The sequence below is a fragment of the Pseudorca crassidens genome, chromosome 1 (assembly GCF_039906515.1).
Source record: "Pseudorca crassidens isolate mPseCra1 chromosome 1, mPseCra1.hap1, whole genome shotgun sequence".
NCBI lineage: Eukaryota > Metazoa > Chordata > Mammalia > Artiodactyla > Delphinidae > Pseudorca > Pseudorca crassidens.
Genome location: NC_090296.1, coordinates 26,192,209 through 26,214,078, shown reverse-complemented (window position 1 = coordinate 26,214,078; position 21,870 = coordinate 26,192,209). Strand labels below are relative to the sequence as shown.

The following is a 21,870-nucleotide window of genomic DNA, read 5'->3' as shown; positions in this document are numbered from 1 at the left end:
TCCTTTGAAAGCCTCAGCCCCAAGCCCACTGGCCCCAATGCATGGATTTCCTCAAGCAACTCAAGGCTGACTTCTCCAGTGTGGAATCCAGTGTCTGCCTTTCCGAACCAATTTTTGCCTGCTTTCCTATTTTTCATTCTTTCCACACTCTGGGTGGGCCCACTGTGTTCTAGGCCCTGGAGAGACTAAAAGACATTGTCCTTGACTCCAGGAAATAATGACTTGGGCCCAACCTATCTTGTCAACCTTATCTTCCAGTATTTTTCTGCGTATAACCTATGCCTTAAATTCTGCCCTGCTCTTGGCTTTGATCATGCTCTCCCTTCTGCCTGATACGCCCTCTCCCCCATCTCCCTCTGCTGAAACCTACCCATTTTTCCAGGGCCTGACTCCAAGGCAACTCACTCACTCTGATCACCCCCCAACCCCCTAACAGAAGTGATCTCTTACACCTTTGATCCCCACAGCTCTGCGTTCCCTCTTTCTATACTTAACACATACGGTCACATCATGTAGAGGTCCTCTACTGCAGACTCTACTCCAGACTCTACTCTGGAGGGCATCCGCTTACAGCCTCCGACGTGGCTAACACTTGCTCAGTTACCCGGTGTGAATAGTGAATGGATGCGAGTAGCAGGATACTCTGGTGGGAACTGACCTCTAGCCCTGAAGGGCCTTGTTCCTTCACCAGATTCTCTCTGTTGGTCTTCCCACAGCCACGACGGACAAGTTATTCTTTAGGGTCAAAGAGCTCGTTGCTCAGGACGTCTTCCTCTGCACTTCCTGTGCTCCTATTCACTCTCTTGAGTGCTCGGACCAGATTTAACTGGATCTTTCTCCCACTGTGCCCATCTAAAATAACTCAGGCTGTCATATCATCTTTTCCAATACAACTCCCAGGAATCCCTTCTGTCCTACCTTTGTAAAGGACAAGAGACACTCACGTTCAGGGATGGAAGCATTGTGAAGGTTGTTTCCTGAAAGCCGGGCCTGGAAGGCAGAACTGAAGAAGCCATCGCCAGGACCACTGTGGGGAAAGGCAGAGAGAAGACAGCCAAATTAATGGAGTGAAACTGTGATTTCCCAGGAGCCCTAGGAAGAGCTCTGCACAGCTGGTTTAAAAGAAGTACAAGGGAGTGGCAGTGTGGTATTGTAGACAGACATGGGGGATAGAGTCAGAGAAACTGGGGTCCAAATTATAACTCGGCCACTTACTAGCTAGGTGAACTTTGGAAGATACCTGGCCTTGTTTAGTCTCAATTCTTCATTTATAAATCAGGGATTTAAAAAAAAAATCAAAAGAATTATTATGGGACTTCCCTGGTGGTCCAGTGGTTAAGACTCTGTGCTTACAACGCAAGGGACATGGGTTAGATCCCTGGTCGCGGAACTGAGATCCCACATGCCTTGTGGCACGGCCAAAAATTTTTTTTAAAAAAGAATTATTATGACTAAATGAGATAACGTATATAAAATGCCGAACACAGTTCCTGACACATAGTCACTACCTGTTAAATGGGAGCTGCTGCTGGTGTTATTGTTATTATTATCCTCACTCCAACTGCACATGCTTATGGTGGCCCATCCCTGTTAAGCACAAGGAACTGTGTTTAGGGATAAGGGGCAGTTTGGCTATTAGAACATTCTCTTCTTCCTTCAGGCCAGGGTACCCAAAAGAGAGAACATAAGAGGAAACCAACAGAAAAAAAACCCTGGGTCCCCTCCGAGCATCCCAACCAGACCCAGGAAATCACACGGCCCCTCCATAGGCTTAGAGGCAAGAGGAAGACCAGAAGTGAGACACTGGAAAGGCTCTGGCTGTACCTTTTATTCAGCACCATGAAGTGAACAGCGTACGTGGCCGTGTAGAGAGCCAGCGGCAGCACTATGAGGCACAGGATGCGAGCGGTCAGATGTTTTCCCACAGTCACCTGCAAACCAAGCCAGTGCAGGGTGCTGGGCATATGAGGCATTATTTGCCTTATGCCTGACATGTGTGTTATCTGTAAGTTTTTATGTGTAAGTCATAATCAGAAACAATTGAAAAACTAATGGCTATCAAGAAAGAAAGACATGGGGAAACCCTAAGCCTTCCCATAACACCCCCCACCAACCAAGCACTGCAGGGGGCTGAACCTGGGCCAGCCCTCCGCTGCCTGTCCAGACCCTCACCTAGGACCCCGGGCTGTCCCCGCATTACTGCCAAGGTGTGGCCTGCATCTTCAGCATCGTCACTCATCACTCCCTCTCCATCCTAGTCACACTGACGCCCTGCACTTTCCCCATGCTTCTTGCACTGTACCAGCCCCACCCATCACATTGATAACTGCTCCTTATCTTAACTTTAGGCCTCAGCTTCCTCCTAGACGCCTTCCTGGATTGCCCGAGACTGGGTTTATGCTTTCCTCTGTGCTTTCACAGCCTTTGTTGGCTGGACCATGACTTATTTTTTCTTTTCTTTCTTTCTTTCTTATTTCTCTCTCTCCATTGTCTCTAGAGGGCAGGAATCTTGTTTTAATCATCTGCGTATTCTGTGTCTCACACTTAGCGGATGGTCTGTCTATATGTTCTGAATGAATAAATGAACTTGTTGGGACTTTGGTTCAGAGGTGCATTACAGCAAAGTATCAATAGTTCAGGCCTGGAGTCAGCCTCGCCTGTTTGAATCCTAGATCTACCTCTTACTACTTGTATGACTTTGGGAACATTATTACCTCTCTAGGTCTCAATTTCCTCATTTGGCAAGAGGGTAATAACTACCTGCCTCACGGGTTTGTTATGAGGAGGAAATGAGATGATGAAAGTAAAGCATTTTGCATACTGCCTGACACAGAGTCAGCTCTTAATAAATAATATTGTAATAAACCATAAGGCCCTTACCAGCCTCCAGATGCAGAGACTCTGGGTCAGGAAAAGAAAATTTTAAGTTCAGGAAGTCAGTCTACCAATTTTACCTCAAGTCCCAGGCAGTCAGTGTCTGTCACACATTTGGCATGAGCCCAGATGGACAGAATCCCCTGGCTGGGTTGTTTGCAAAGCATTTAAAAACCAATGCAGGAACAAATGCCAAAAGAGAATCCCAAGGATATCAGTCCATCCTCTCTCTTTATACCTCTCCAGCCTGTCAGCCATGGCCCACTCCCTGCTGCCCTGCTCCCTACAGAGGGCAGCCGGATGCAGCCCACCTCGGGCCCAGAACACAGCTGTTCTGCCACCTGCAGCAGAAGCAGAGAAAGACCACTGGCTCTGCTAAGCGAGGAGCCCGGGAGCAAAGACATTTCTACAAGCACTTGGGTTCTCACCATTGAAAGACTGAGGTCTCCAAACAGGTGCCAAAGGTCTGAAACGGTGTTCCACCCCACTTGCAGGATGATAAAGAGGCCAACAAACTTGACCCCCAGAGCACCAGCTAGATTAACGCCAGTCAGGCTGAGCCAGAGCCACCAGGGGGCAGAGAAGGGCCTGAAAATCAACAAGGCACAGAGTTCAGTTTGGCAGCTGGAACCAAACTCAAAAGCAAGAGCAGCAATGGGGAAGGCAGAGGTCCTCTGACTCTGGGAGGCTGCACTGTGGCCTCTCTCTTGAGGGCTCCCAACCTCAGGGACCATGCATGGCTCCGAGGAGGAGGTGGTCTGTGAAACCCCTGAAACTGCAGGAAGCACAGTGTGAGAGTCAGTAGGTGATTCTTCTGGGGAGACGCGCCATCGCTTTCCTCGCTACAGGGCTTCAAGTAAGCAAGGGGCTTATTCTTCAGTGGTGGCCAATCAAGTGGAAGGAAAAGGAAAATCCAGAGAAGCCTGATGGATTCAGTCAGCCCTGTCTTTTGTGCCACCTCTGGACCCTGTAAAGGCCAGCAGTTACTGAGTGCCTACTATGTGTCAGGCACTGTTGCAAGCACTTCACACGTATTAACTCTTTAGCCTTCCCTACAACCCCCTGGAAGCAGATCCTGTCATCAGCCTCTTCTTCTACACGAGGACTCGAGGACTCGAGGTCCAGAGAGGTTAGGTAATACAGCCAGCCAGCGGGGGAGCACAGCGCTAAGCCCAGCAGTCGGTTCCCAAGCTTGCTGCACTTAGATCGCCTGGTGCTCTGAGCTGCAGTCTCCTCATCCCCTGGCTGACCCCCTGCCACAGCAAATGCTCCTGAACAGCCAAGACCTATGTGTTCCTGTACCTCTAGCTCCTGGCACAGTACCTGGCACATAGCATGTATTCAAGAAATGGCAGGTGGGGCTTCCCTGGTGGTGCAGTGGTCGGGAGTCCGCCTGCCGATGCAGGGGACATGGGTTCGTGCCCCGGTCCGGGAAGATCCCACATGCCGCGTAGTGGCTGGGCCCGTGAGCCATGGCCGCTGAGCCTGCGCGTCCGGAGCCTGTGCTCCACAACGGGAGAGGCCACAACAGTGAGAGGCCGGTGTACCGCAAAAAAAAAAACAAAAAAAACAACAAAAAAAGAAATGGCAGGTGGAAGGGGATGTGGTGCAAGTAGAAGATAAATCCGGAGAGAGCTGGTGGTCACTGCTTGGTTGTGGCGAAACCAAGGTGACTTCTGAAAAAGCCTTAGCAGAGCCAGCTCTTTTGGTCTGAATAAAATGAATGACCTACTCTACTCTCTCAGAGGCAGAAGGATGATCTGGAAGGGACTATTCTGGAAGCAGGCCAGGCCCTCCAGAACAGCTTTAGAATTGACTGGGGCCTGCAGGGATCCTCTTGACTGACGTAGACCCTTCAAGCCAAACTTTATATACCTTATTCCCATCACCAAGTCAGGACTGGCTGCAACCACTGAGGGCAGGGAGACAAACAGTTCCCAGACAATACGTATTCTGGTGCCCCCCACCCTAGGCATCACACCCACCCTGTCCCTGGCCATTATATAAATTCCAGAGCTGCCACAGCTTCTGACACCCCCTCCCAAAGATGGTGTTTCTGACCTGTTGGCACAGGAGTTGTACTTGACCATGCTCAGCATGGCAGCCATGATGAAGAACATCAAGATGGGGTCAAGGAGGATGTACTGGGACAGAGTGAGGCATCCTGTGTCTGAAAAACATGAGCTCAGTGGTCAAAAAGTGGAATCAGAGATGGGCCCCCCTGAGAACCAAACACCCCAGTGGTAAGAAACAGTCCCCCTTGTGCTTAGTTGCATTTGTACAGTCAAGATTAGACGGGCAACTGAGTCATCTGGAAGGTGGAAGGCCACAGCTTTGGGGTACACCAAATCCCAATGATATGAAAGAATATCTCACACTGCTTCCAGGCCCTTGCCCCACAAAGGGATCATGTCATGCGTTCAGATACAGAGATCCTGAGATGAGGGCTCCTGCTAATTTCCACCATCAGAAAGGGAGTTCTGCTACCATGCTTATGCAGCCACAAACTACATACACCCGGGAAAGAATCTTACCATTTCATATGAAGTCTCCGTTGGGAGTTGATTCTCCATGCAGGTGCTGAAGTGATTTTTCTTTTAAACAAAATTTCATTACATCATGGCCTGGCCTAAGTCCTCCAATGTCTTCCCATCTCATTCAGACTAACAAGCTCCTTCAGACAGCCTCAAGACGGCCACCAAAGCCTTCATGGTCTCCCCACCTATCCAGTCTCCTCTCCCAACACCCTCTGCCTCACTCACTCTACTCTGGCCTCACTGGTCTTCTTGCTGTTCCCTGAATCCACCAAGTGCCGCCTTGCACCAGGACCACTGCACATGCTATTTCCTCTGCCCAAACACTCTTCCCTCAGATCTCTGCATGGCTTAATCTTTGGCTTCACTCAGGTCTCTGCTCAAGGCCACCTCCTCAGGGGGCTCTTCACAGACCACCCTGCCTAAAACAGAATCACTCCCCATTACTCTATCCCTTACCCTACCTATTTTCTACATTGTACTTATTGCTTAAGGTGTTACATTACAGACTTAATTTACTTGCTTTTTTATCATCTGCCCCACTAATGAACAAGCTCCATGATAGCAGTGTCTCATCAGCGTATCCTCTGAGGCCAAGAAAGTGGCTTAGCACAGAGTAGATGCTTGAAAATAGTTGTGGAATGAAAAATGAATAAACGAATAACTGAAGAGGGAAGTTAAAGACCCAAGGGAAAAGCCACCGGTCCTCTAGAAAGAGACCCTGTAGTCTTGCAACATTATCTGTCAGAGCAAAGCCAGAGGGACTTCCCTGGTGGTGCAGTGGTTAAGAATCCACCTGACAATGCAGGGGACACAGGTTTGATCCCCGGTCCGGGAAGATCCCACATGCCGCAGAGCAGCTAAGCCTGTGCACCACAACTACTGAAGCCCGCGCACCCTAGAGCCTGCGAGCCATAACTACTGAGCCCACACACCGCAACTACTGAAGCCCACATACTCTAAGGCCTGTGTGCCGCAACTACTGAAGCCTGAGCGCCTAGAGCCCATACTCCGCAACAACAGAAGCCACCGCAATGAGAAGCGCGCACACCACAACGAAGAGTAGTCCCTGCTCACTGCAACTAGAGAAAGCCCGCGCGCAGCAACGAAGACCCAACGAAGACAAAGAAAAAAGAACAAAGCCAGAATCGCCCCTAAATTAACCACCTAAACTGGTCTGGACTTCTTCAAATGTTAAGCTCTATGAGGTCAGGAATTCACTTTCATATGAGCAAGGCTAAAAACAGGATCAGTTTCTCTGGATCAACTCTCAATTAGCCATGTGAGAATTATCCACAGAAATAAAGTTCCCATTTTATCCTCTGCCACCCAGCTACTTCTGTGGCATCTACCTTTGCATTCAGTTGAAATTAGTTTAAGGAATGCAAACTAATCTTGACAGTAACCTAAGAGAAGCAGAATTAGAACTGTAAGCCTCCTTCAAACACACACACACGCACACGCACACACAAGCACACATAAACTTGTTATCCATTCCAAACTCAAATGTGGATAACTTGCAGATAATCTATTCCTTGGGATTACCATACCAACTCACCACTCCAATAAAATATAAAGGCTTGCTACATATAAGTATTTATATATGTAAGTATTACTGGTGAATAAAAGGAGACTTGTAGTACATTTACCCAATCCTCAAGTTACTTAAGAACTGGGCCCGTAGACAGAATCTTTAAGTATATTGATTTCCAGCTACATTCATAGCGTGGCAGTCAATATCCCAAGACACGTGGTCTAGGACAACTTACCAAAGGTGAGGAGGGCAGCCGTGAGCAGCGCTGCCGGGAGGGACTGGGACAGCTCCAGTACAGTGAGGTAGGCAAAGGGGATCAGCAAAGCGCCGAGGAACGCACAGAACTATGGAAGGACGGGAGAAGCAGTCAAGTAACTAACTAAGCAAAGCATCAGGGACCTACTTGGCTTGGTACAAACTAATCTTTTAAGATGGAGGGCCCTGATGATGGCATGACTTGGTGACCTAAAATCACCTGCAATATGTTTAAATATGAAAGGGGTGGTGTAACAGTGAAGCATCAAATCAAGCAACATTTACGTTCCCACTAAGCACCAACTTGTGCACTGACAAGAAATCAGCAAAGTTCAGCCAGGGAGGTGTGGGCAAGACGGCCCACGATTTCAAGTGGGAGACTCCGGGAATGGACCGTCCCATCACTGCTAGCTGTGACCTTGACAAAGTCACGTCTCTGTATCTCAGCCTCTCCTTCTGTGTAATGTGAAACTTAAGAGTTCCTACCTCATAGGGTTTACTTTTTAGATTAAATGAGTTAAAGTTTATTACCACACAGAAAGTTCTTGATAAACACTAGCTTCTGTTATGAAACTGGGTGCAAGTTGAGAAATACCTCTCTGAAGGTGTTTTAATATTTTAGAGAACTCTAATGTTATTTCTGTTATTTCTCCCTTGGTCCTTTTATTCAATCACACCAGGAATCACTCTTTAATCTATAGGTTGTATTTTGATTTTAGAAAAAAGACTGCTTGACACTTCAGCATCTGGAGGGTTGTTTTTCAGTTTTGTTTTGTTTTTAACCACCAGTGTTCTCTCCATCCCCCTACCCTGTCCATCAAAAGTAATCAGACAAACCCAGGGGAATGGAAATTCTCACATTTGGGTTGTCACTTTTTGTTAGCAGAAAGCAATGTGCTCTAGTGTGAAAGGGAACAGGGCTGATATATTTGGCCTTCTCATTTCCATAGCAAGTTCACAGTGAGTCAGGCCTATATCCAATTATGCATGCTATGTGGTATTCAGACATCATTAGGAAGACACAGAATCACTTAAGAATATGAACTTGAGGGTAGTGGACACTTCTTGTTTAATATGGAATGGTATGACCACACAAACAAGCCAGTGATTAGCCCAAGTAATCCCATGGCATTTATCTAAACTGCTCTGATAAAGCAGTTTCCTTGAGGAAAGGGGCGTGTAAATGCTACCTGCTCTGAGAGCTCCACACTGGAGGACAGTCTCCACAGGTCCAGATACAAGGTCCCCAGACAGCTGGGTATTCAGGCCCTGCCGTGCCCCATCAAGGCTGGTGTTGGGACTCAGAGCACAGAGGGACCAGGCAAACACACACTTCCCTTAAAAGACTGGAAAACCCCTTGTGTGCCCGACACCTTCGTGGGGAAAGAAAGAAGAACCTGGTGACATGGGTGTGGGGATGCTGAAATGTTAATAAAGGCCCTCAGAGGTAGGCAACACCCTAGCAGTTGTGGCTGCAGGGGAAGGACGCGTAGCCTACCAATGTGCTGAGGCCAATGTTGGGATTGCAGGAGATTCCTGGCTGCCTGAGTCCCGGGCTGCCCTCTGATCTGAAATCTGATGCCTCACGTTGGCAGGAGAACAGGTGACGGGGTGCGCTTGCTCCTGTCTGTGTCATCGCTGTATCATCTGTGGCCTCCCTCTCCCTTCCCGCCCACCCCAGCTCTGAATCTCTACTACAGGGTACAGGTCCAATCATGCTCCCCCACCCAAGTCCCCTTATCTACACCTGCCACCACTCCAGGGCTTCCAGCTGTCACATTTCTGACTGAGTGTGGCCCCAGGGTTGAGTCGGGCAATAGCAAGTCAGGAAGCCTTACTCCTCTCATTCCCAGGTAGCTGTGATGCTCATATTCGTCCCCAGGCTTCTGGAACAAAAAGGTGCCGTCATATCCAGTCAGGTGGCCAGCAAGGCCTATCAGCATCTGAGGAGAGAAGGAGAGGCCTCAGAGAGAAGATGCCTCCGCCCCCTGAACTTCCCTCCAGCTGCGCCCAGACCTTGGCTTCCCTTGACAACTGTCCATAGAAGGAGCTCCCACTGTGACATTTTCTCCGGCAGCTGTTGCAGAGCAAAGAATCTTTTGTCTACAGAGCTCATTGCCTGAAACAAATCCTCTCTTGTGTTAAGGCCAAGTTCTTGGGAACAGTGCAGACTGAGTATTTAGGAAGAAAAAAATCCCACAATTCGAAGGGCAGGGCCAGTGAGGGGCTCTCTCATTCAGCCTTCTTTCATTTGTTATGAAGTAAAACACGACAGCTCATGGGGGAGGCCATGGGCAGGGGCTGATTCCTGGGAGACTGGGCCACTGAAAAGAAAATGAGGTTCCAAGTCAGAATGAGAAGGGAGGAAAGTGGCCAAGTTGCTACACACCAGGAATAGAGAGAAGGGAAGAAAATGGGAAAGCAGAATGCAAACACAGATGCATTTCCCCAGAGGGGAAGAGAGAAGTCCCAGTGGAAACAATGCCAAAAGGCCTGGGACTGGTTTCTCCTACCGCCAGTATTCCAAAGGGAGGCCACCCGGCACATCCCAAAACAGAACAAATCAACTGTAAACTTAGACTGTGAGCTGTAAGTCCTTCAAAACGTTCGAGAGGGTCAGCCTCTTCATTTCTGTCTTTCCTTGACCGTCAACAGTGTAAAATTTTCTTTTCCACACACGTAATCAGAAGCAGCTAAAACATAAAAACTGTCAGCAGATATGAAGCATCTGTAACAGCCCCAGGCTGCCTCGGCCTGACCCCTGTGCTCGGGTTCGGCCGTGTGGAGGGGCAGAATACACTGGCTGTGTGGAGGGAAAGCCCTTCCCAGCGACGCTGCTTGTGCGGGCTTGGATTTGGACCACTAACCAGCTCACTTTTTCCTCTAAGTAGTTCTAAACACAGTCACTCTCTGTAGTTCTGTGTCAAGGTACAGAAGCCAAAGTTCAGCAGTAAATTATTATGAAGCCTTATTTAAAAAAAAAAAAAAAAGGAATCCCAGGGTCCAGAAGTTAATTTAATATTAATTAATTTAATGTAAAGTAATATAAGGTATTGAGAAGACAGAGCCATCCGAATACCCAGGTGAACTTAAACTGACAAATGACAATCAAATGAATGTCCCTTCCCCCCGGGATCTCAGAGAACAGACCCGCCTGGTGCTGGCATAAATCCCCAGACTTCCTGGCTGGTCTGGTAGAGCGAAGAAATGCACAGACGGTTTGGATCAGAGCCCCCCATACCAGCTCTCTGATCATAATAATCTCTTACCTACAGGTGATAAAACCTTCCTTGCAGATGGTTGTGAGGCTTAGAGGTAATGTTGTAGGCAAAACACTTAGCACTCTGACAAGCGTTTAACAAGCATTCAAAATTCAGCTCCCTCTCAGTTTCCATAAGGTTAAAAGTAGCCCTGAGCTAATTTCCTAACTAAAGAACTCATTCAAATCAATAAGAATAAGGGCAACTTACTAGAAAAATGTTTTCATAGAAAACAAAACACAGATGGCTAAAAAACATATGGAAAAATGTTCAACGTAATTCAGAAAGACACGCAAATGAAAACAGTGATATACCAGTTTTTACTCTCAAATTCGCAAAATTTTGGAAGTATGATCATACCAGTGCTGGCAACGAGGTGAGGAGAGCAAGCACCCTCATACGCTGTTGGTGGGAGTATGTAGTATCTCAGCATTTTTGCAGGAAAACTTAACAATGTCCAACACAAATCTAAATATGCATATTATTTGACTCTTTAGTTCAGCCACTGAGGCTCTTTTGGCTACACCTGCAAAACTATGAAAAGATAAATGTACAAGGATGTTCATTGCACTACCTTTTGTAATGGCTAAAAACTGGAAATAACATAAATGCCCACCAGTTGAAGAGAGGCAAAATAATTTATGGCGCAACTGTATAACGGAATAATCTACAGCCATGAAAAAGAATGGGGTACATTTTATGTATTGATGTGGAAAGAAGTTAAGATATATTATGTTTAAAATACAAGTTGCTCAACAATTTTAGCCTGATCCCATTTGCATATATAATGTGCTGTTCCCGTGTGCTAATATGTATGTGTGTAGAAATGCATACACACTTATATTTGTATAAAGTTTCTGAGAGGATATATAAGAAACTGTTAATAAAGGTGACTCTGGCTGCCTCTGAGGAATAAAACTGTGAGGGAAGGTAACTTTTGACCTTTTATTTCCTTCTGTACTGATCAAACTTTGTGCTATGTGCAGGTATTTTTATTTCTTTTAAAAGTACCTATTTCCTTGGAGCCCCTGGCGCCCAGGGCTGGGACCAGTGTGAAGAGGCAGGTATTGGGGTCAGTACTGTAGGAGAAAACGTTCTACTCACCACTTCATGGGGCTTTTGGATTCTTGGACTGACTTGGCCTCAGAACCTATGAAAGCTACTTTGCTTATCACTCTTTTATCCAGGTAGAGCACAGGACCATCAGGAGATAAATGAGAGGGGCAAATGGATCACACTCTCTGGGGGCAGCCTTAGAAAGGAGCCTCACATTCCTCCCTCCACACAGGGGCCACATGTGAGGAAGGGAAGGCTTCAGCAAAAACAAATCAGCAAGTGTTTTCCACACGCCTTCACTGTGCTGAACACTAGCAGACTCCAAAAACAGACAGGCAGTCCCCAGATGAAAGACTGGGCTAGGTTTCCTCCTCTACTGGCGGGCTGGGTCCCAGGCTAGCCCAGTGCAAATATTCAGCACGTTCTGTGGCTTAATTCTACAGCGGTAACAGATGTACTTGCCCGAATACTGGGGCAAGGCAAGTTCATCAGGCAGTGGTATAATGGTTAACAGAGCAGACTCTAAGCCAGTCTGAACCTTACCATCTGCCACTTACTAGCTTTAATCCCTATGGCAAACTACTTATCATCTCTGAGTCCCAGTTTCCCCTTCCGTAACATGAGGATACAACAGTACCTACTTCATAAGGTTGTCCTAAGCATTATATAAGTTAATGCATCTAAAGTGACTAAAAGAGACTGTTCAATTGCTCCAATCTTATTGTTGTTATCTTTTAAAGGAGACAGAAAGAGGCATTACATTTTTTGCTCCTTCTCTGGGCTCGGAGCTAATTTTGAAATAGGCCACCTAGGGACTCCCCTGGTGGTCCAGCAGTTAAGACTCAACGCTCTCAATGCAGGGGGCCCGGATTCGATCCCTGGTCATGGAACTAGATCCTGCATGCCGCAACTAAGAGGCCACATGCCGCAACTACAGATCACATGTGCCACAACTGAGACCCGGAGAGGGAGGGAGGGAGGGAGGGAGGGAGGGAGGAAGGGAGGGAGGAAGGAAGGAAGGAAGGAAGGAAGGAAGGAAGGAAGGAAGGAAGGAAGGAAGGGCCACCTATCCCACCTTCCTCTCCACCGCTCCCACCTGCAGGGCCTTGCCCCTGGTCCCTACCCCATGCTCTGGTGCTTTCCCCCTAAGCCCACCTGTCACAGTCACCACCCCTGCCACCCCTCACCCCCTGCCTTCATCCCCAAGTACTCCACGCTCCAAGAACACTCCCCATCTTCATACCAGGCAAATTCCTGTCCCCTTAGTACCAGAGAGCTCAGCCTCCAGTTAGGAAGAAAGGACTGAGCGAAATGCCAAGGCTAATCCATTAGCCTTCTCAGGGGTATTTGTTTTTAAGAGAGTAAAATGAATTCTGATTGGTGGAATTTCTAATTGTACATCATGTGAAAGGAACAAGTCAAACAACGTGCACGCTGGGAACGGGGAGTGGGAAGGAGTTTCAGGCCCTCGTGGACAAGCTATTTCTGCTTTTTATGTAACAGATTCCTTCTCTCCATCTCTTTTTTTTTTCAATTAAGGTAAAATTCATATACCATAAAATTCACCATTTTAAGGTGTACAATTCAGTGGCTTTTAGTTTATTCACAAGGTTGTGCGACCATCACCACTACCTAATTCCAGACTATTTCATCACCCCAAAAAGAAATTCCACACCCATTTACAGTCACTCCCCAATCCTCCCTCCCCCCAGACCCTGGCAACTGCTAATCTAGTTTCTGTCTCTGTGGATTTGCCAATTCTGGAAACATATAATATGTGGCCCTTTATGTCTGACTTCTTCCACTTAATATAATGTTTATGAGACTCATCCATGTCGCAGCATGTGTCAATATTTCACTCCTTTTTATGGCTCAATAATATTCCATTGTATAGATAATACCACATTTTGTTTATCCATCCATCAGTTGGTGGAATCTCTCTCCATTTCTGAGCCCAGAGGACTCCTAAAAACAGCAAAGGTTTCCCATGAAAGCAGCTGTTCTGGAATGTCAGGGAATTCTTTCTACAAGCCCAAGAATTAAATCCAAATCTAAGACTTGGCTCCAACTCTTAGGAGAGCACCGTCCTTCACCACACTGCTCACCTTTCCCAGAGGCGGGTGCACATCAAAGAAAAAGGTGCGGTTGATATAGTAACTTCCCATTTTTCCAAAGTGAGTTTCATCCCAACTAAAAAGAAAACAGAAAGAGAAATGAAATTCTTAAAATTATCATACAACCCAAACAGCCTTAATAAAGCATGGTTAAAATTACAGTTAAAACCAAAGGTTATAAGTTTCAAGCAGTTAATGAGAAAATCTGGATTTAAAAAAAAAAAGCTTTTGACACAAGTGATTTGAGGAAGCAAGACATCAGGCTGTTCCTTAATCTTCATTTAGACAGCTGAGAAAGGCTAGCAAATACTTACCAACCAGTTTCATAAATTTAAGTTAAATCTATACTTATTCTGTATCTTGAGTTTCTATTTATTTTAAAAAGGCGAAGAGTTTCCTATACTATAAAAAGTTTTGCAATGAGAGTTTTCTTCCAAGTCTGCTACTTTTTTAAAAAATAAGTTTATTTATTTATTTATTATTTATTTGTGGCTGCATTGGGTCTTTGTGGCTGCGCACGGGCTTTCTCTAGTTGCGGGCGCTACTCTTCGTTGTGGTGCAAGGGCTTCTCATTGCAGTGGCTTCTCTTGTTGTGGAGCATGGGCTCTAGGTGCGTGGGCTTCTGTAGTTGTGGTACATGGGCTCAGTAGTTGTGGCTCACAGGCTCTAGAGCGCAGGCTCAGTCGTTGTGGCACACGGGCTTAGTTGCTCCACGGCATGTGGGATCTTCCTGGACCAGGGCTCGAACCTGTGTCCCCTGCCTTGGAAGGTGGATTTTTAACCACTGCGCCACCAGGGAAGCCCCAAGTCTGCTAACTTCTAACCCTAAGACTATTTTTGCTACTAGAAACTACATTACTCTTGCTGTTACAAACTACACTGTGGGCTACTGATCAGTAAGAGCCTATAGACCATGGTTGTGCCTGGAGTCTGATTTTGCTCCCAACCTTGTGATAATTAACCTGCTAACTATGAACTCACTGACCTTATTATAATGAACTAACAAGTATATAAAAACTGAGGGCTTTCTTACTAAGTTAACAACCAGTCTAAAAATCTATCCTCATTATTTACAAATTATTTAAAAATTATTTTGCAAGTAAGTGATTCTAATACACTAGCTTTTAGACACAATGCAAAAATCTTGTTCTTCTACACAACCACAGTAAACCTACACCCTACACGGGGGCTTCACAGCGGCAGGCTAGTAACCCAGCAGAACCTGGCCATTTCTGTTTTTCAATCTCTCCCTGCAGCTAAGAAGAACAGTTGCTTTCTAGTGACTATCCATCCCCAGGTCAGCTTCTTATAAGTAGTTATCACTGTCCTACAGAATAAGGGGCAAAACATGCTCTTACCAAAAATGCAGGGTCTTTTTTTTGTTTGTGTGTTTTACACACTGGGTCTAATAAACAGGCAGAAGGGTAAATCTACTTCTGCGTCTGCTAAGCACATGGCTTGACATGAAATGAGGACAGTGACATGGCGATGTCAAACAGAAAAGTACCTTCCAAGCAGTGTGACAAAATACATTTGCAGAAAAAAGAGAGATCCGGTCCCAGCTCCGCCACCCACTGTGGGAGCATGACCTGGCAAAATCACTCACCCTCTCCGGATCTCTTTTCTCATCTACGTGATGAAGACAACAGTAACATCTGCCAGTCCACCTCGCAGGGAGGCAGGTATGAGGTAACACATGGGAAAGAACTTTACAGACTATAAAGTCCCACACATGCTGGGCACTATTTAAACTGTCCCAACATTTGTGGTTAGTTTTGAAGTCTGTTTGGAAACATATTGATACAGGGGTGTAAGATTTTTACTTCAAGTAAAACTGGTAGCAATAGTCACGCTTCCTCTTGGCTTTTACTGCATGTTTGCGGTGGGATGGACGGTCTTCTCTGGCTCTCTCTTGCTCTGCAGACCTTGCAGGCTACGCCAAGAATGCAAGGTCCTGGCTGCTCTTTACTCAGGCCACTTCTCAGGGTTATGCTTGCAGCAACCTTGAGGAAGACACCACGTCTCCCTCTGGGACAGAGAGCAGTCTTGTTTACTGCTTATTATAAAACAGCGGATTCCCCAAGATCAATACTCCTCAGCTGTGATTCAACCCCCTGCATGTGCAGGCATTCATCCAGACCCAGGGTATCACATGGGACACTGGGGGCAAGGGGAACTGATGCCAACATACTGATGCTCATCCTGCTTGCTGTGCTGTGAGAAATAAAGGCCTTTGTCTCTGACCCAGGACTTTGTCTCCTGCCAGCATCCATAAAACACTGACAGGTTAACTCATTAGTTGGCAAGTAGCATAAAAATAAAACCCCAAACCCTGATAGTTTCGGTGACAAGCATAGGATGCTGAGTCATAGCTTTCCTTAAGAGAAAGGACAAGGGCCATCATGGACTGGGTGAGGGGATAAGAGAAGACGTCCTGCAATCTGGTGGTGAATGCTCTTGCCCAAGTGGTGGGGAAGGCAGGTAGTAAGACTCCCCCACTGTCCTGCCTATGAATGAGGTTGAGGGGAGAGAGGCAGGATTGAAACAAACAGTCTGCATGCTGCCTTGGTTACTGCCCACGGCCTTCTGGGCAAAAGGAGGAAAGGATATAATCGCAACCCTGGGGCAATAGGCTAAGCAGTCCCAGCCAAAAGGCAAGATGGACGGGCTGATGAACCTAGGAGGCCCCAAGCTTAACGGTGCCAGTGGTAAGGACCTTGCTATTCAACGCAGAACTCTGGGTAAAATGAAAACATTGAAAGGTTCTCGGGTGAGCTGTGTGCTCAAGCCAAAGGTGTGCCTTGCTTAGAGGCTCAGAGCCACTCCGTCCCTCCGTGTCCCGTGATCCCTCCCCCTCTGGCACAAGCTCAGCTTCTTTAAAGAGTAAGATGATTACAGGTGGGGCTAAGGCCTCCCTGTCCCTAAAGGGGACTGAAGGCCATACACACCCATCCTAGTGTGGTGGGGAACTCTGGGGAGGAGAGGGACTCAAGCTCAAAGTCCTACTGGATACACGAGCACCCTACTCAATCCCTTGGAGTAAGAGGATTTGCTAGGCGCAGGGATTACCAAAGGTGCCAAGGACTGCAGGGAGGACCATGGCAGTGTGTACAGGGACTGAAAGAAAAAGCCCCTAAGCCCAGGTGCTCACCAGACACAGGAAAGCAGGCTGGGAAGAAGTGGTGCCAAGCCTGCCGAGGGGCTGAAGGAGCAAAAAGGCCTCCTCCTGCGCCCTGCATCCAGCACTCGCCACACCTCCCACCTGGGAATGGCATAACCTCTAGCTCCTGATGCAGGCCTATTAGACTTGTTAGTTGAAAGGGGAAAAAGCACCTAAATTCAACTGATAGGGTCTGAGCCAAGTTCCCAGTGGGGAAGGGAAGGGAAAGTGGCTTTGGGTAGGGCCCTTGCAACTACGGTTGTGTCTCCCACTGCTGAAGGCATAGTCGTATTTATCCCATATGTGTCCAAGATTATCCCATTGAGAGACTGCTAATTTAGTGAGAGGTGATCCTGTCCCCTCCCAAGTGGTCCTACAGAAATAATATAAATCACAAGACGAGAAAGGGACATTACAGCTTTAAAGATGGAATTTCAGGGTGGGGGGTTGGGGAGGGGGGCTTGGAGGGCTCCATGACAGCGCCATCTGCTGGACATAGGTACCAAGTACACACCCTTTTAAAGGGGCAACTGTCAACCTACTACTAAGCTCTTGTTGAACTTGAGGGCCTGAACCATGAAGACCTTAGGACTCTTTGGCCTGATACTGTCACTTTGGGGTGGGTCAACTTGAAATCTATGGCTAACGACGGAAGGGCTCAACAAGGCTCGCTGGTGAAATGGAAGTGGTATATTCAAGTGTTGGCCCTAGAGGCATCTTGGTTTTTCAAGAAGAGGTGGCAGCTGCCCCTTTGGAAGAAACTATCTTCCACTCCACCGCCTGAAGCAAAGCCGCTGACTCAGTGGGGTCTTGATTCCCAGAGGTTCCTCCTAATGTTTGTGCCTGGTTCACTGATGGTTAGGCTAAATTAAAAGCAGATGGTGTCCACAGGGCAGTAGCTATCATCCAGCCCCACTGACGTTTCTGGAAGACCGACTGCAATAAGGGTTGATTGGCACAATGCACTGAATTGAAAGTCATCACCCTTGCCTTAGACAATACTCCTAAGAAACAGACAAGTTATATTTTTATTTTCCCTTAGGCTTTTGCCATTGGCCTAACCATCTGGTGTAAGGCTATATACTAAGAAATGTAAAACACCCCTCTTCGGAGCCAAGAACTGTGGAAAAAAATCATGGTTGCCTGCCAATGGGCCAATCTGGATCACTCATGTAGATGCCCCCAGTAAGGGCCAGTATTCTGATAAGACGGATTAGAATCAAGCTGCTGATCAAACCTACACCATCCAGACTGCTGCCATTGCCACCTGCATACGTCAATACACCAGGCATGGAAACACATCTACCACCATGGACTGGGCACAAAGTAAAGGACTAAACGTCTCCAAAGCAGAAGCCATTGCTACATTGTGGTAACTTGTGACTCCTGCCAAAAGTTGGCACGTTTGTCTTGCAGTGAAGGAAGCCACATTGCATGGGGTACTGACGACTCCAAGGAAACTGATTGTACTAGGCCTTTGTTCCGCATTCCAGGCTATCACTGGTGCCCCACTGCTGTTGACACCGTTTCGGGTTAGTGCTGATGATGCTGTTCCAGTCCAATCATCTGACTCTAGATATATCACTGCGGCCCTTGAAACGAAACTGTGTTGTGTTTTCAGCTTTCCAAACCATCTACAGTCTGACAATGGTACACCCTTTTTTTTTTTTTTTTGCAATGGCTGAATAGCCAAAAATCTGATGACATTCCACACTCCAGGCCATCCACGGGTATCTGATATTGTCAAGCACTGAACAGTCTTCTCAAAAAGATTTCTGAGTCAACTTCCCTCACCTTCCTCCTTGTTCACACACCTTAGGCAAGTAGTTTGGTCACCTAACTAGGTGTTCATCTCCTCTCGGCCACCAACTGGGTAATGATCAGAACAAAAGGGGTGGAAGGTTATAAAAACCCATTTTGAAAATTTGAGATTCTTCCTTGACTATTCCTGGGCTCGACTGGTCTCCCCTAACAGCAATTCTGGATCAGCCTGGGGGTGCAGTTGGGGGTTTATGGGATTCAAACTTAATTCCAGTTCAGTCACTTGGGTTTTCTTGTTGGAGTGACGTGGTTTTAGAGCATAAAGATCACCTGGTTGAGCACACTGCTTGTGAGGTCCCGCTACAGTGGCTCACATGGGCCAAGATGGGAGACATAAGTCTCTGTCAAGTTTCTGACAGTGCCCATGACAGAAAGGTCTGGATATTAGTATGCAATAGTTGGAGTAAAGGTGAAATTACAGGTACTAGAGTGGGACACACTGATTCTATGGCAGTGGGAGGAAACAAACAACCTTTCCACCTGGGGAAGGAACATCTTAGGCCCCTGGAAATGTAAAGAGAAGGGAAACAATTAATGCTCTCTTTGCCTCCTAGGCCCAGCACCCAGCCTGGCAAAATACTAACACAGTTCAACTAAGTCAGTGGCAGCTGTAGCTAGCAATCTGACCTATTGCTGACTCTGTTATTCCACCATGAAATCAGAAAAACTCATGTGGACATGGCCGGTCTTGAACTATCCTCATGTCCCTGACGACATCAACATTAACTCCCAAACATGGACCTCCCTCGCATGTGCGCAAAAACACAGACTGGCACAACCTTCTGTTAGTATGACTGATATAAATTCATAAGCTTCTCCTGACACCCTAGGGACCTTAGGTTATGCCTTGTATAGTGATTGAGGCTGCAGCTACGCAGTGACTCTCGCTGCCCGTGGGGCTTAACCAAATCACTGTAATGATGATCTAAATCAAATCTGATGGAAATCCAAATAATATTTAACAAAAAATCCTGAACTGGAGTGATCTGCACCCCTTCAGGTAGTATATTAGAATGCAGGGAAGAATGTGCTGTGGAATGCCTTTCCACTGGGCATGGGAGTTGCTTTTTAAATGGGAGAACTCATTGTAATTATTGGCAGTGACATCAAAAATCAGAGGTCAGTCTAAACATCTGTGTACAGACTATAATGGATAACAGACTGGCCTTAGACTACATCTCAGCTATCTGAAATAAGACTTCCTGGTCCCTCCCCACCCCACTCCAGCATCCCGGAGGGCACAGGTTAACACCACAGGTTGGCCTCATCCTGCTGTTTTGTTTTTTTTTTTTTGTGGTACGCGGGCCTCTCACTGTTGTGGCCTCTCCCGTTGCGGAGCACAGGCTCCGGACGCGCAGGCTCAGCGGCCATGGCGCACGGGCCCAGCCGCTCCGCGGCATGTGGGATCCTCCCGGACCCGGGCACGAACCCGTGTCCCCTGCATCGGCAGGCGGACTCTCAACCACTGCGCCACCAGGGAAGCCCCACCCTGCTGTTTTGACTCCTGGTGAAAGCAGCCTTAAATAAATGTTGTATGAGACAAACTAAATAGACTGGGTCCCTGCCTCGGCCAGGTTAATCAGAGTAGCCAATGGAGTTGCACATTCATGTGAAAATTTGCTAGAAGCCAAGAGAGTGTAATATCAAGGAGTGAGACTGTTGGGAGAGACAGTCCTCCATGGGTCTCTTGTACTTCCACACATCTTGCTGGGTATGTGGAGAATGCAGGGCCTTGACTGCACTTTACCTGGGCCATTTCCCAAAGTTGTGTTTGCACCAAGCAGCCTTGAGAGATGAGGTAACATCTCTCTCCAGGGCAAAAAGTACGCTTGCTTTTTGTAAATTCCCCAAGCTTGTTGCTCCTTAGCTGCAAGGCAACGCACAGTGTGTGCAGTCATCCATCTGAGCCCATAGCGTCACCCCGTGGGACTTCGGAGCCATGAGAAACTGAATCCAATATGCCGATGTTCATCCTGCTTCCTTTGCTACGAGTAATAAGTTTTTTGACTCTGACCCAGGAGTCTCACATCTTCCGCCAGCACTCATGAAATAGTAACAAGCTAATTCATTAACTTCCAAGTAGGGTAACCCTGATAGCTTGTTAGCCTGCTTGCTTTTTAGTCAAGGAGTTCCATTTCTAACAACCTCTACACTTTCTCCTCAGTGATACTGAGAAAACATGGTATCACGTCTTGGCCAAACAAATTAACCATTTTCAAACTGTATAAAAATTTTCCTCCGAGCTGGAGACCTTTTAAGCTTTTTTAACGAAATCTGACTCCTGCACCTTAGTCCTACAAAATAAAGCCTTTAAGAAAATACATCCTCACAGGATGACCCCAGACCTGCTTCCTGGGACCCTTGTTATCATCCGTGGGCAAACAGGTTGTTCTGGCTCCCGAGAATGTGGTACTCAGATAGGAATGTTCCCCTCCGTGGAGGTCTAAATCCTGCAGATTAGGAACTCAGGCCTTAGGAAATTCTGTACTAAGAATTTCCAATTCTCCTGGGTCAGTTCAAAGCACCTTTAAAAGCTACCATTTGAGAGCCAGGTGAGACGCTGCAGCATAACCTGCAAGACATGAAGACTGCTTCCTCAGATCCTAAGGAATCCCACTCTCACACACACCGAAGCAAAAAGATTTCTCTCACGGAGACTGCACCTGGGCAGAGGCAACCACCAGAAACCTGTTTCCCCTCCAGCGCGGCCCCGCCCCTCCGCCTGTGAATCCCGCCCTCTCCGTGCCTCCAGACCAATGAGAAGGCGCGCCCCTCCCTCCCAGTTGCCATGGTGCCTGCCCAGTCCCTCCCATCACTCACCAGATGTGCGGCGGCTGGTCCAGACGGTGGAAGCGGGTGGCAAAGGACATCAGCGTCACCAGGGCCAGCAGAGCCCACCGGCCGGGCGCCTCGAAGCGCCGCGAGCTCGGAGCAGGCCGTTTGGGGCTCCGCGTTGTAGCTTCGGTGGCCACGTCCGGGCCCACGGCCCTAGCAGCCTGGGACCCACAGCGGCCCCTCCGGGGACGCAGCTCAGACCCTGCCAGGCCTCCGCCTACGGCCGGCGGCATCCTTCCCCTCCTCAGGATGGCCCTCCGGCCCGCAAGCACGCTGGGTCTTGCGAGCCGCCCCGCCAATAAGTCACCAAGCGGCGGCTCGGGGTGCCCTGGGAAATGTAGTTCCCTGCGCCGGCAGCCGGGGGCCCTGGGAAATGTAGTTCCCTACCCCGGACTCTGGGCTGGAAGGGGAGCGCGGTCGCCGCCCG

At 47.7% G+C, this 21,870-nt stretch overlaps 1 protein-coding gene across 2 annotated transcripts in view; it reads right to left on the bottom strand.

Annotated features, from left to right (window-relative positions):
- POMT2 (protein O-mannosyltransferase 2) overlaps positions 1 to 21,814 on the bottom strand; it is a 47,694-nt gene extending 25,880 nt beyond the window's left edge. For both annotated transcript variants that reach the window (XM_067729331.1, XM_067729340.1), the window contains exons 1-8: positions 21,429 to 21,814; positions 13,619 to 13,703; positions 9,036 to 9,140; positions 7,178 to 7,286; positions 4,936 to 5,044; positions 3,303 to 3,462; positions 1,825 to 1,931; positions 945 to 1,027 (exon numbers count right to left, since the gene is read on the bottom strand). In XM_067729331.1, coding sequence (XP_067585432.1) covers positions 945 to 1,027; positions 1,825 to 1,931; positions 3,303 to 3,462; positions 4,936 to 5,044; positions 7,178 to 7,286; positions 9,036 to 9,140; positions 13,619 to 13,703; positions 21,429 to 21,676 — 1,006 coding nt within the window. In that variant the 5' untranslated portion in view covers positions 21,677 to 21,814. The remainder of the gene's footprint in view (positions 1 to 944; positions 1,028 to 1,824; positions 1,932 to 3,302; positions 3,463 to 4,935; positions 5,045 to 7,177; positions 7,287 to 9,035; positions 9,141 to 13,618; positions 13,704 to 21,428) is intronic.
- Positions 21,815 to 21,870: the final 56 nt, after the last annotated feature.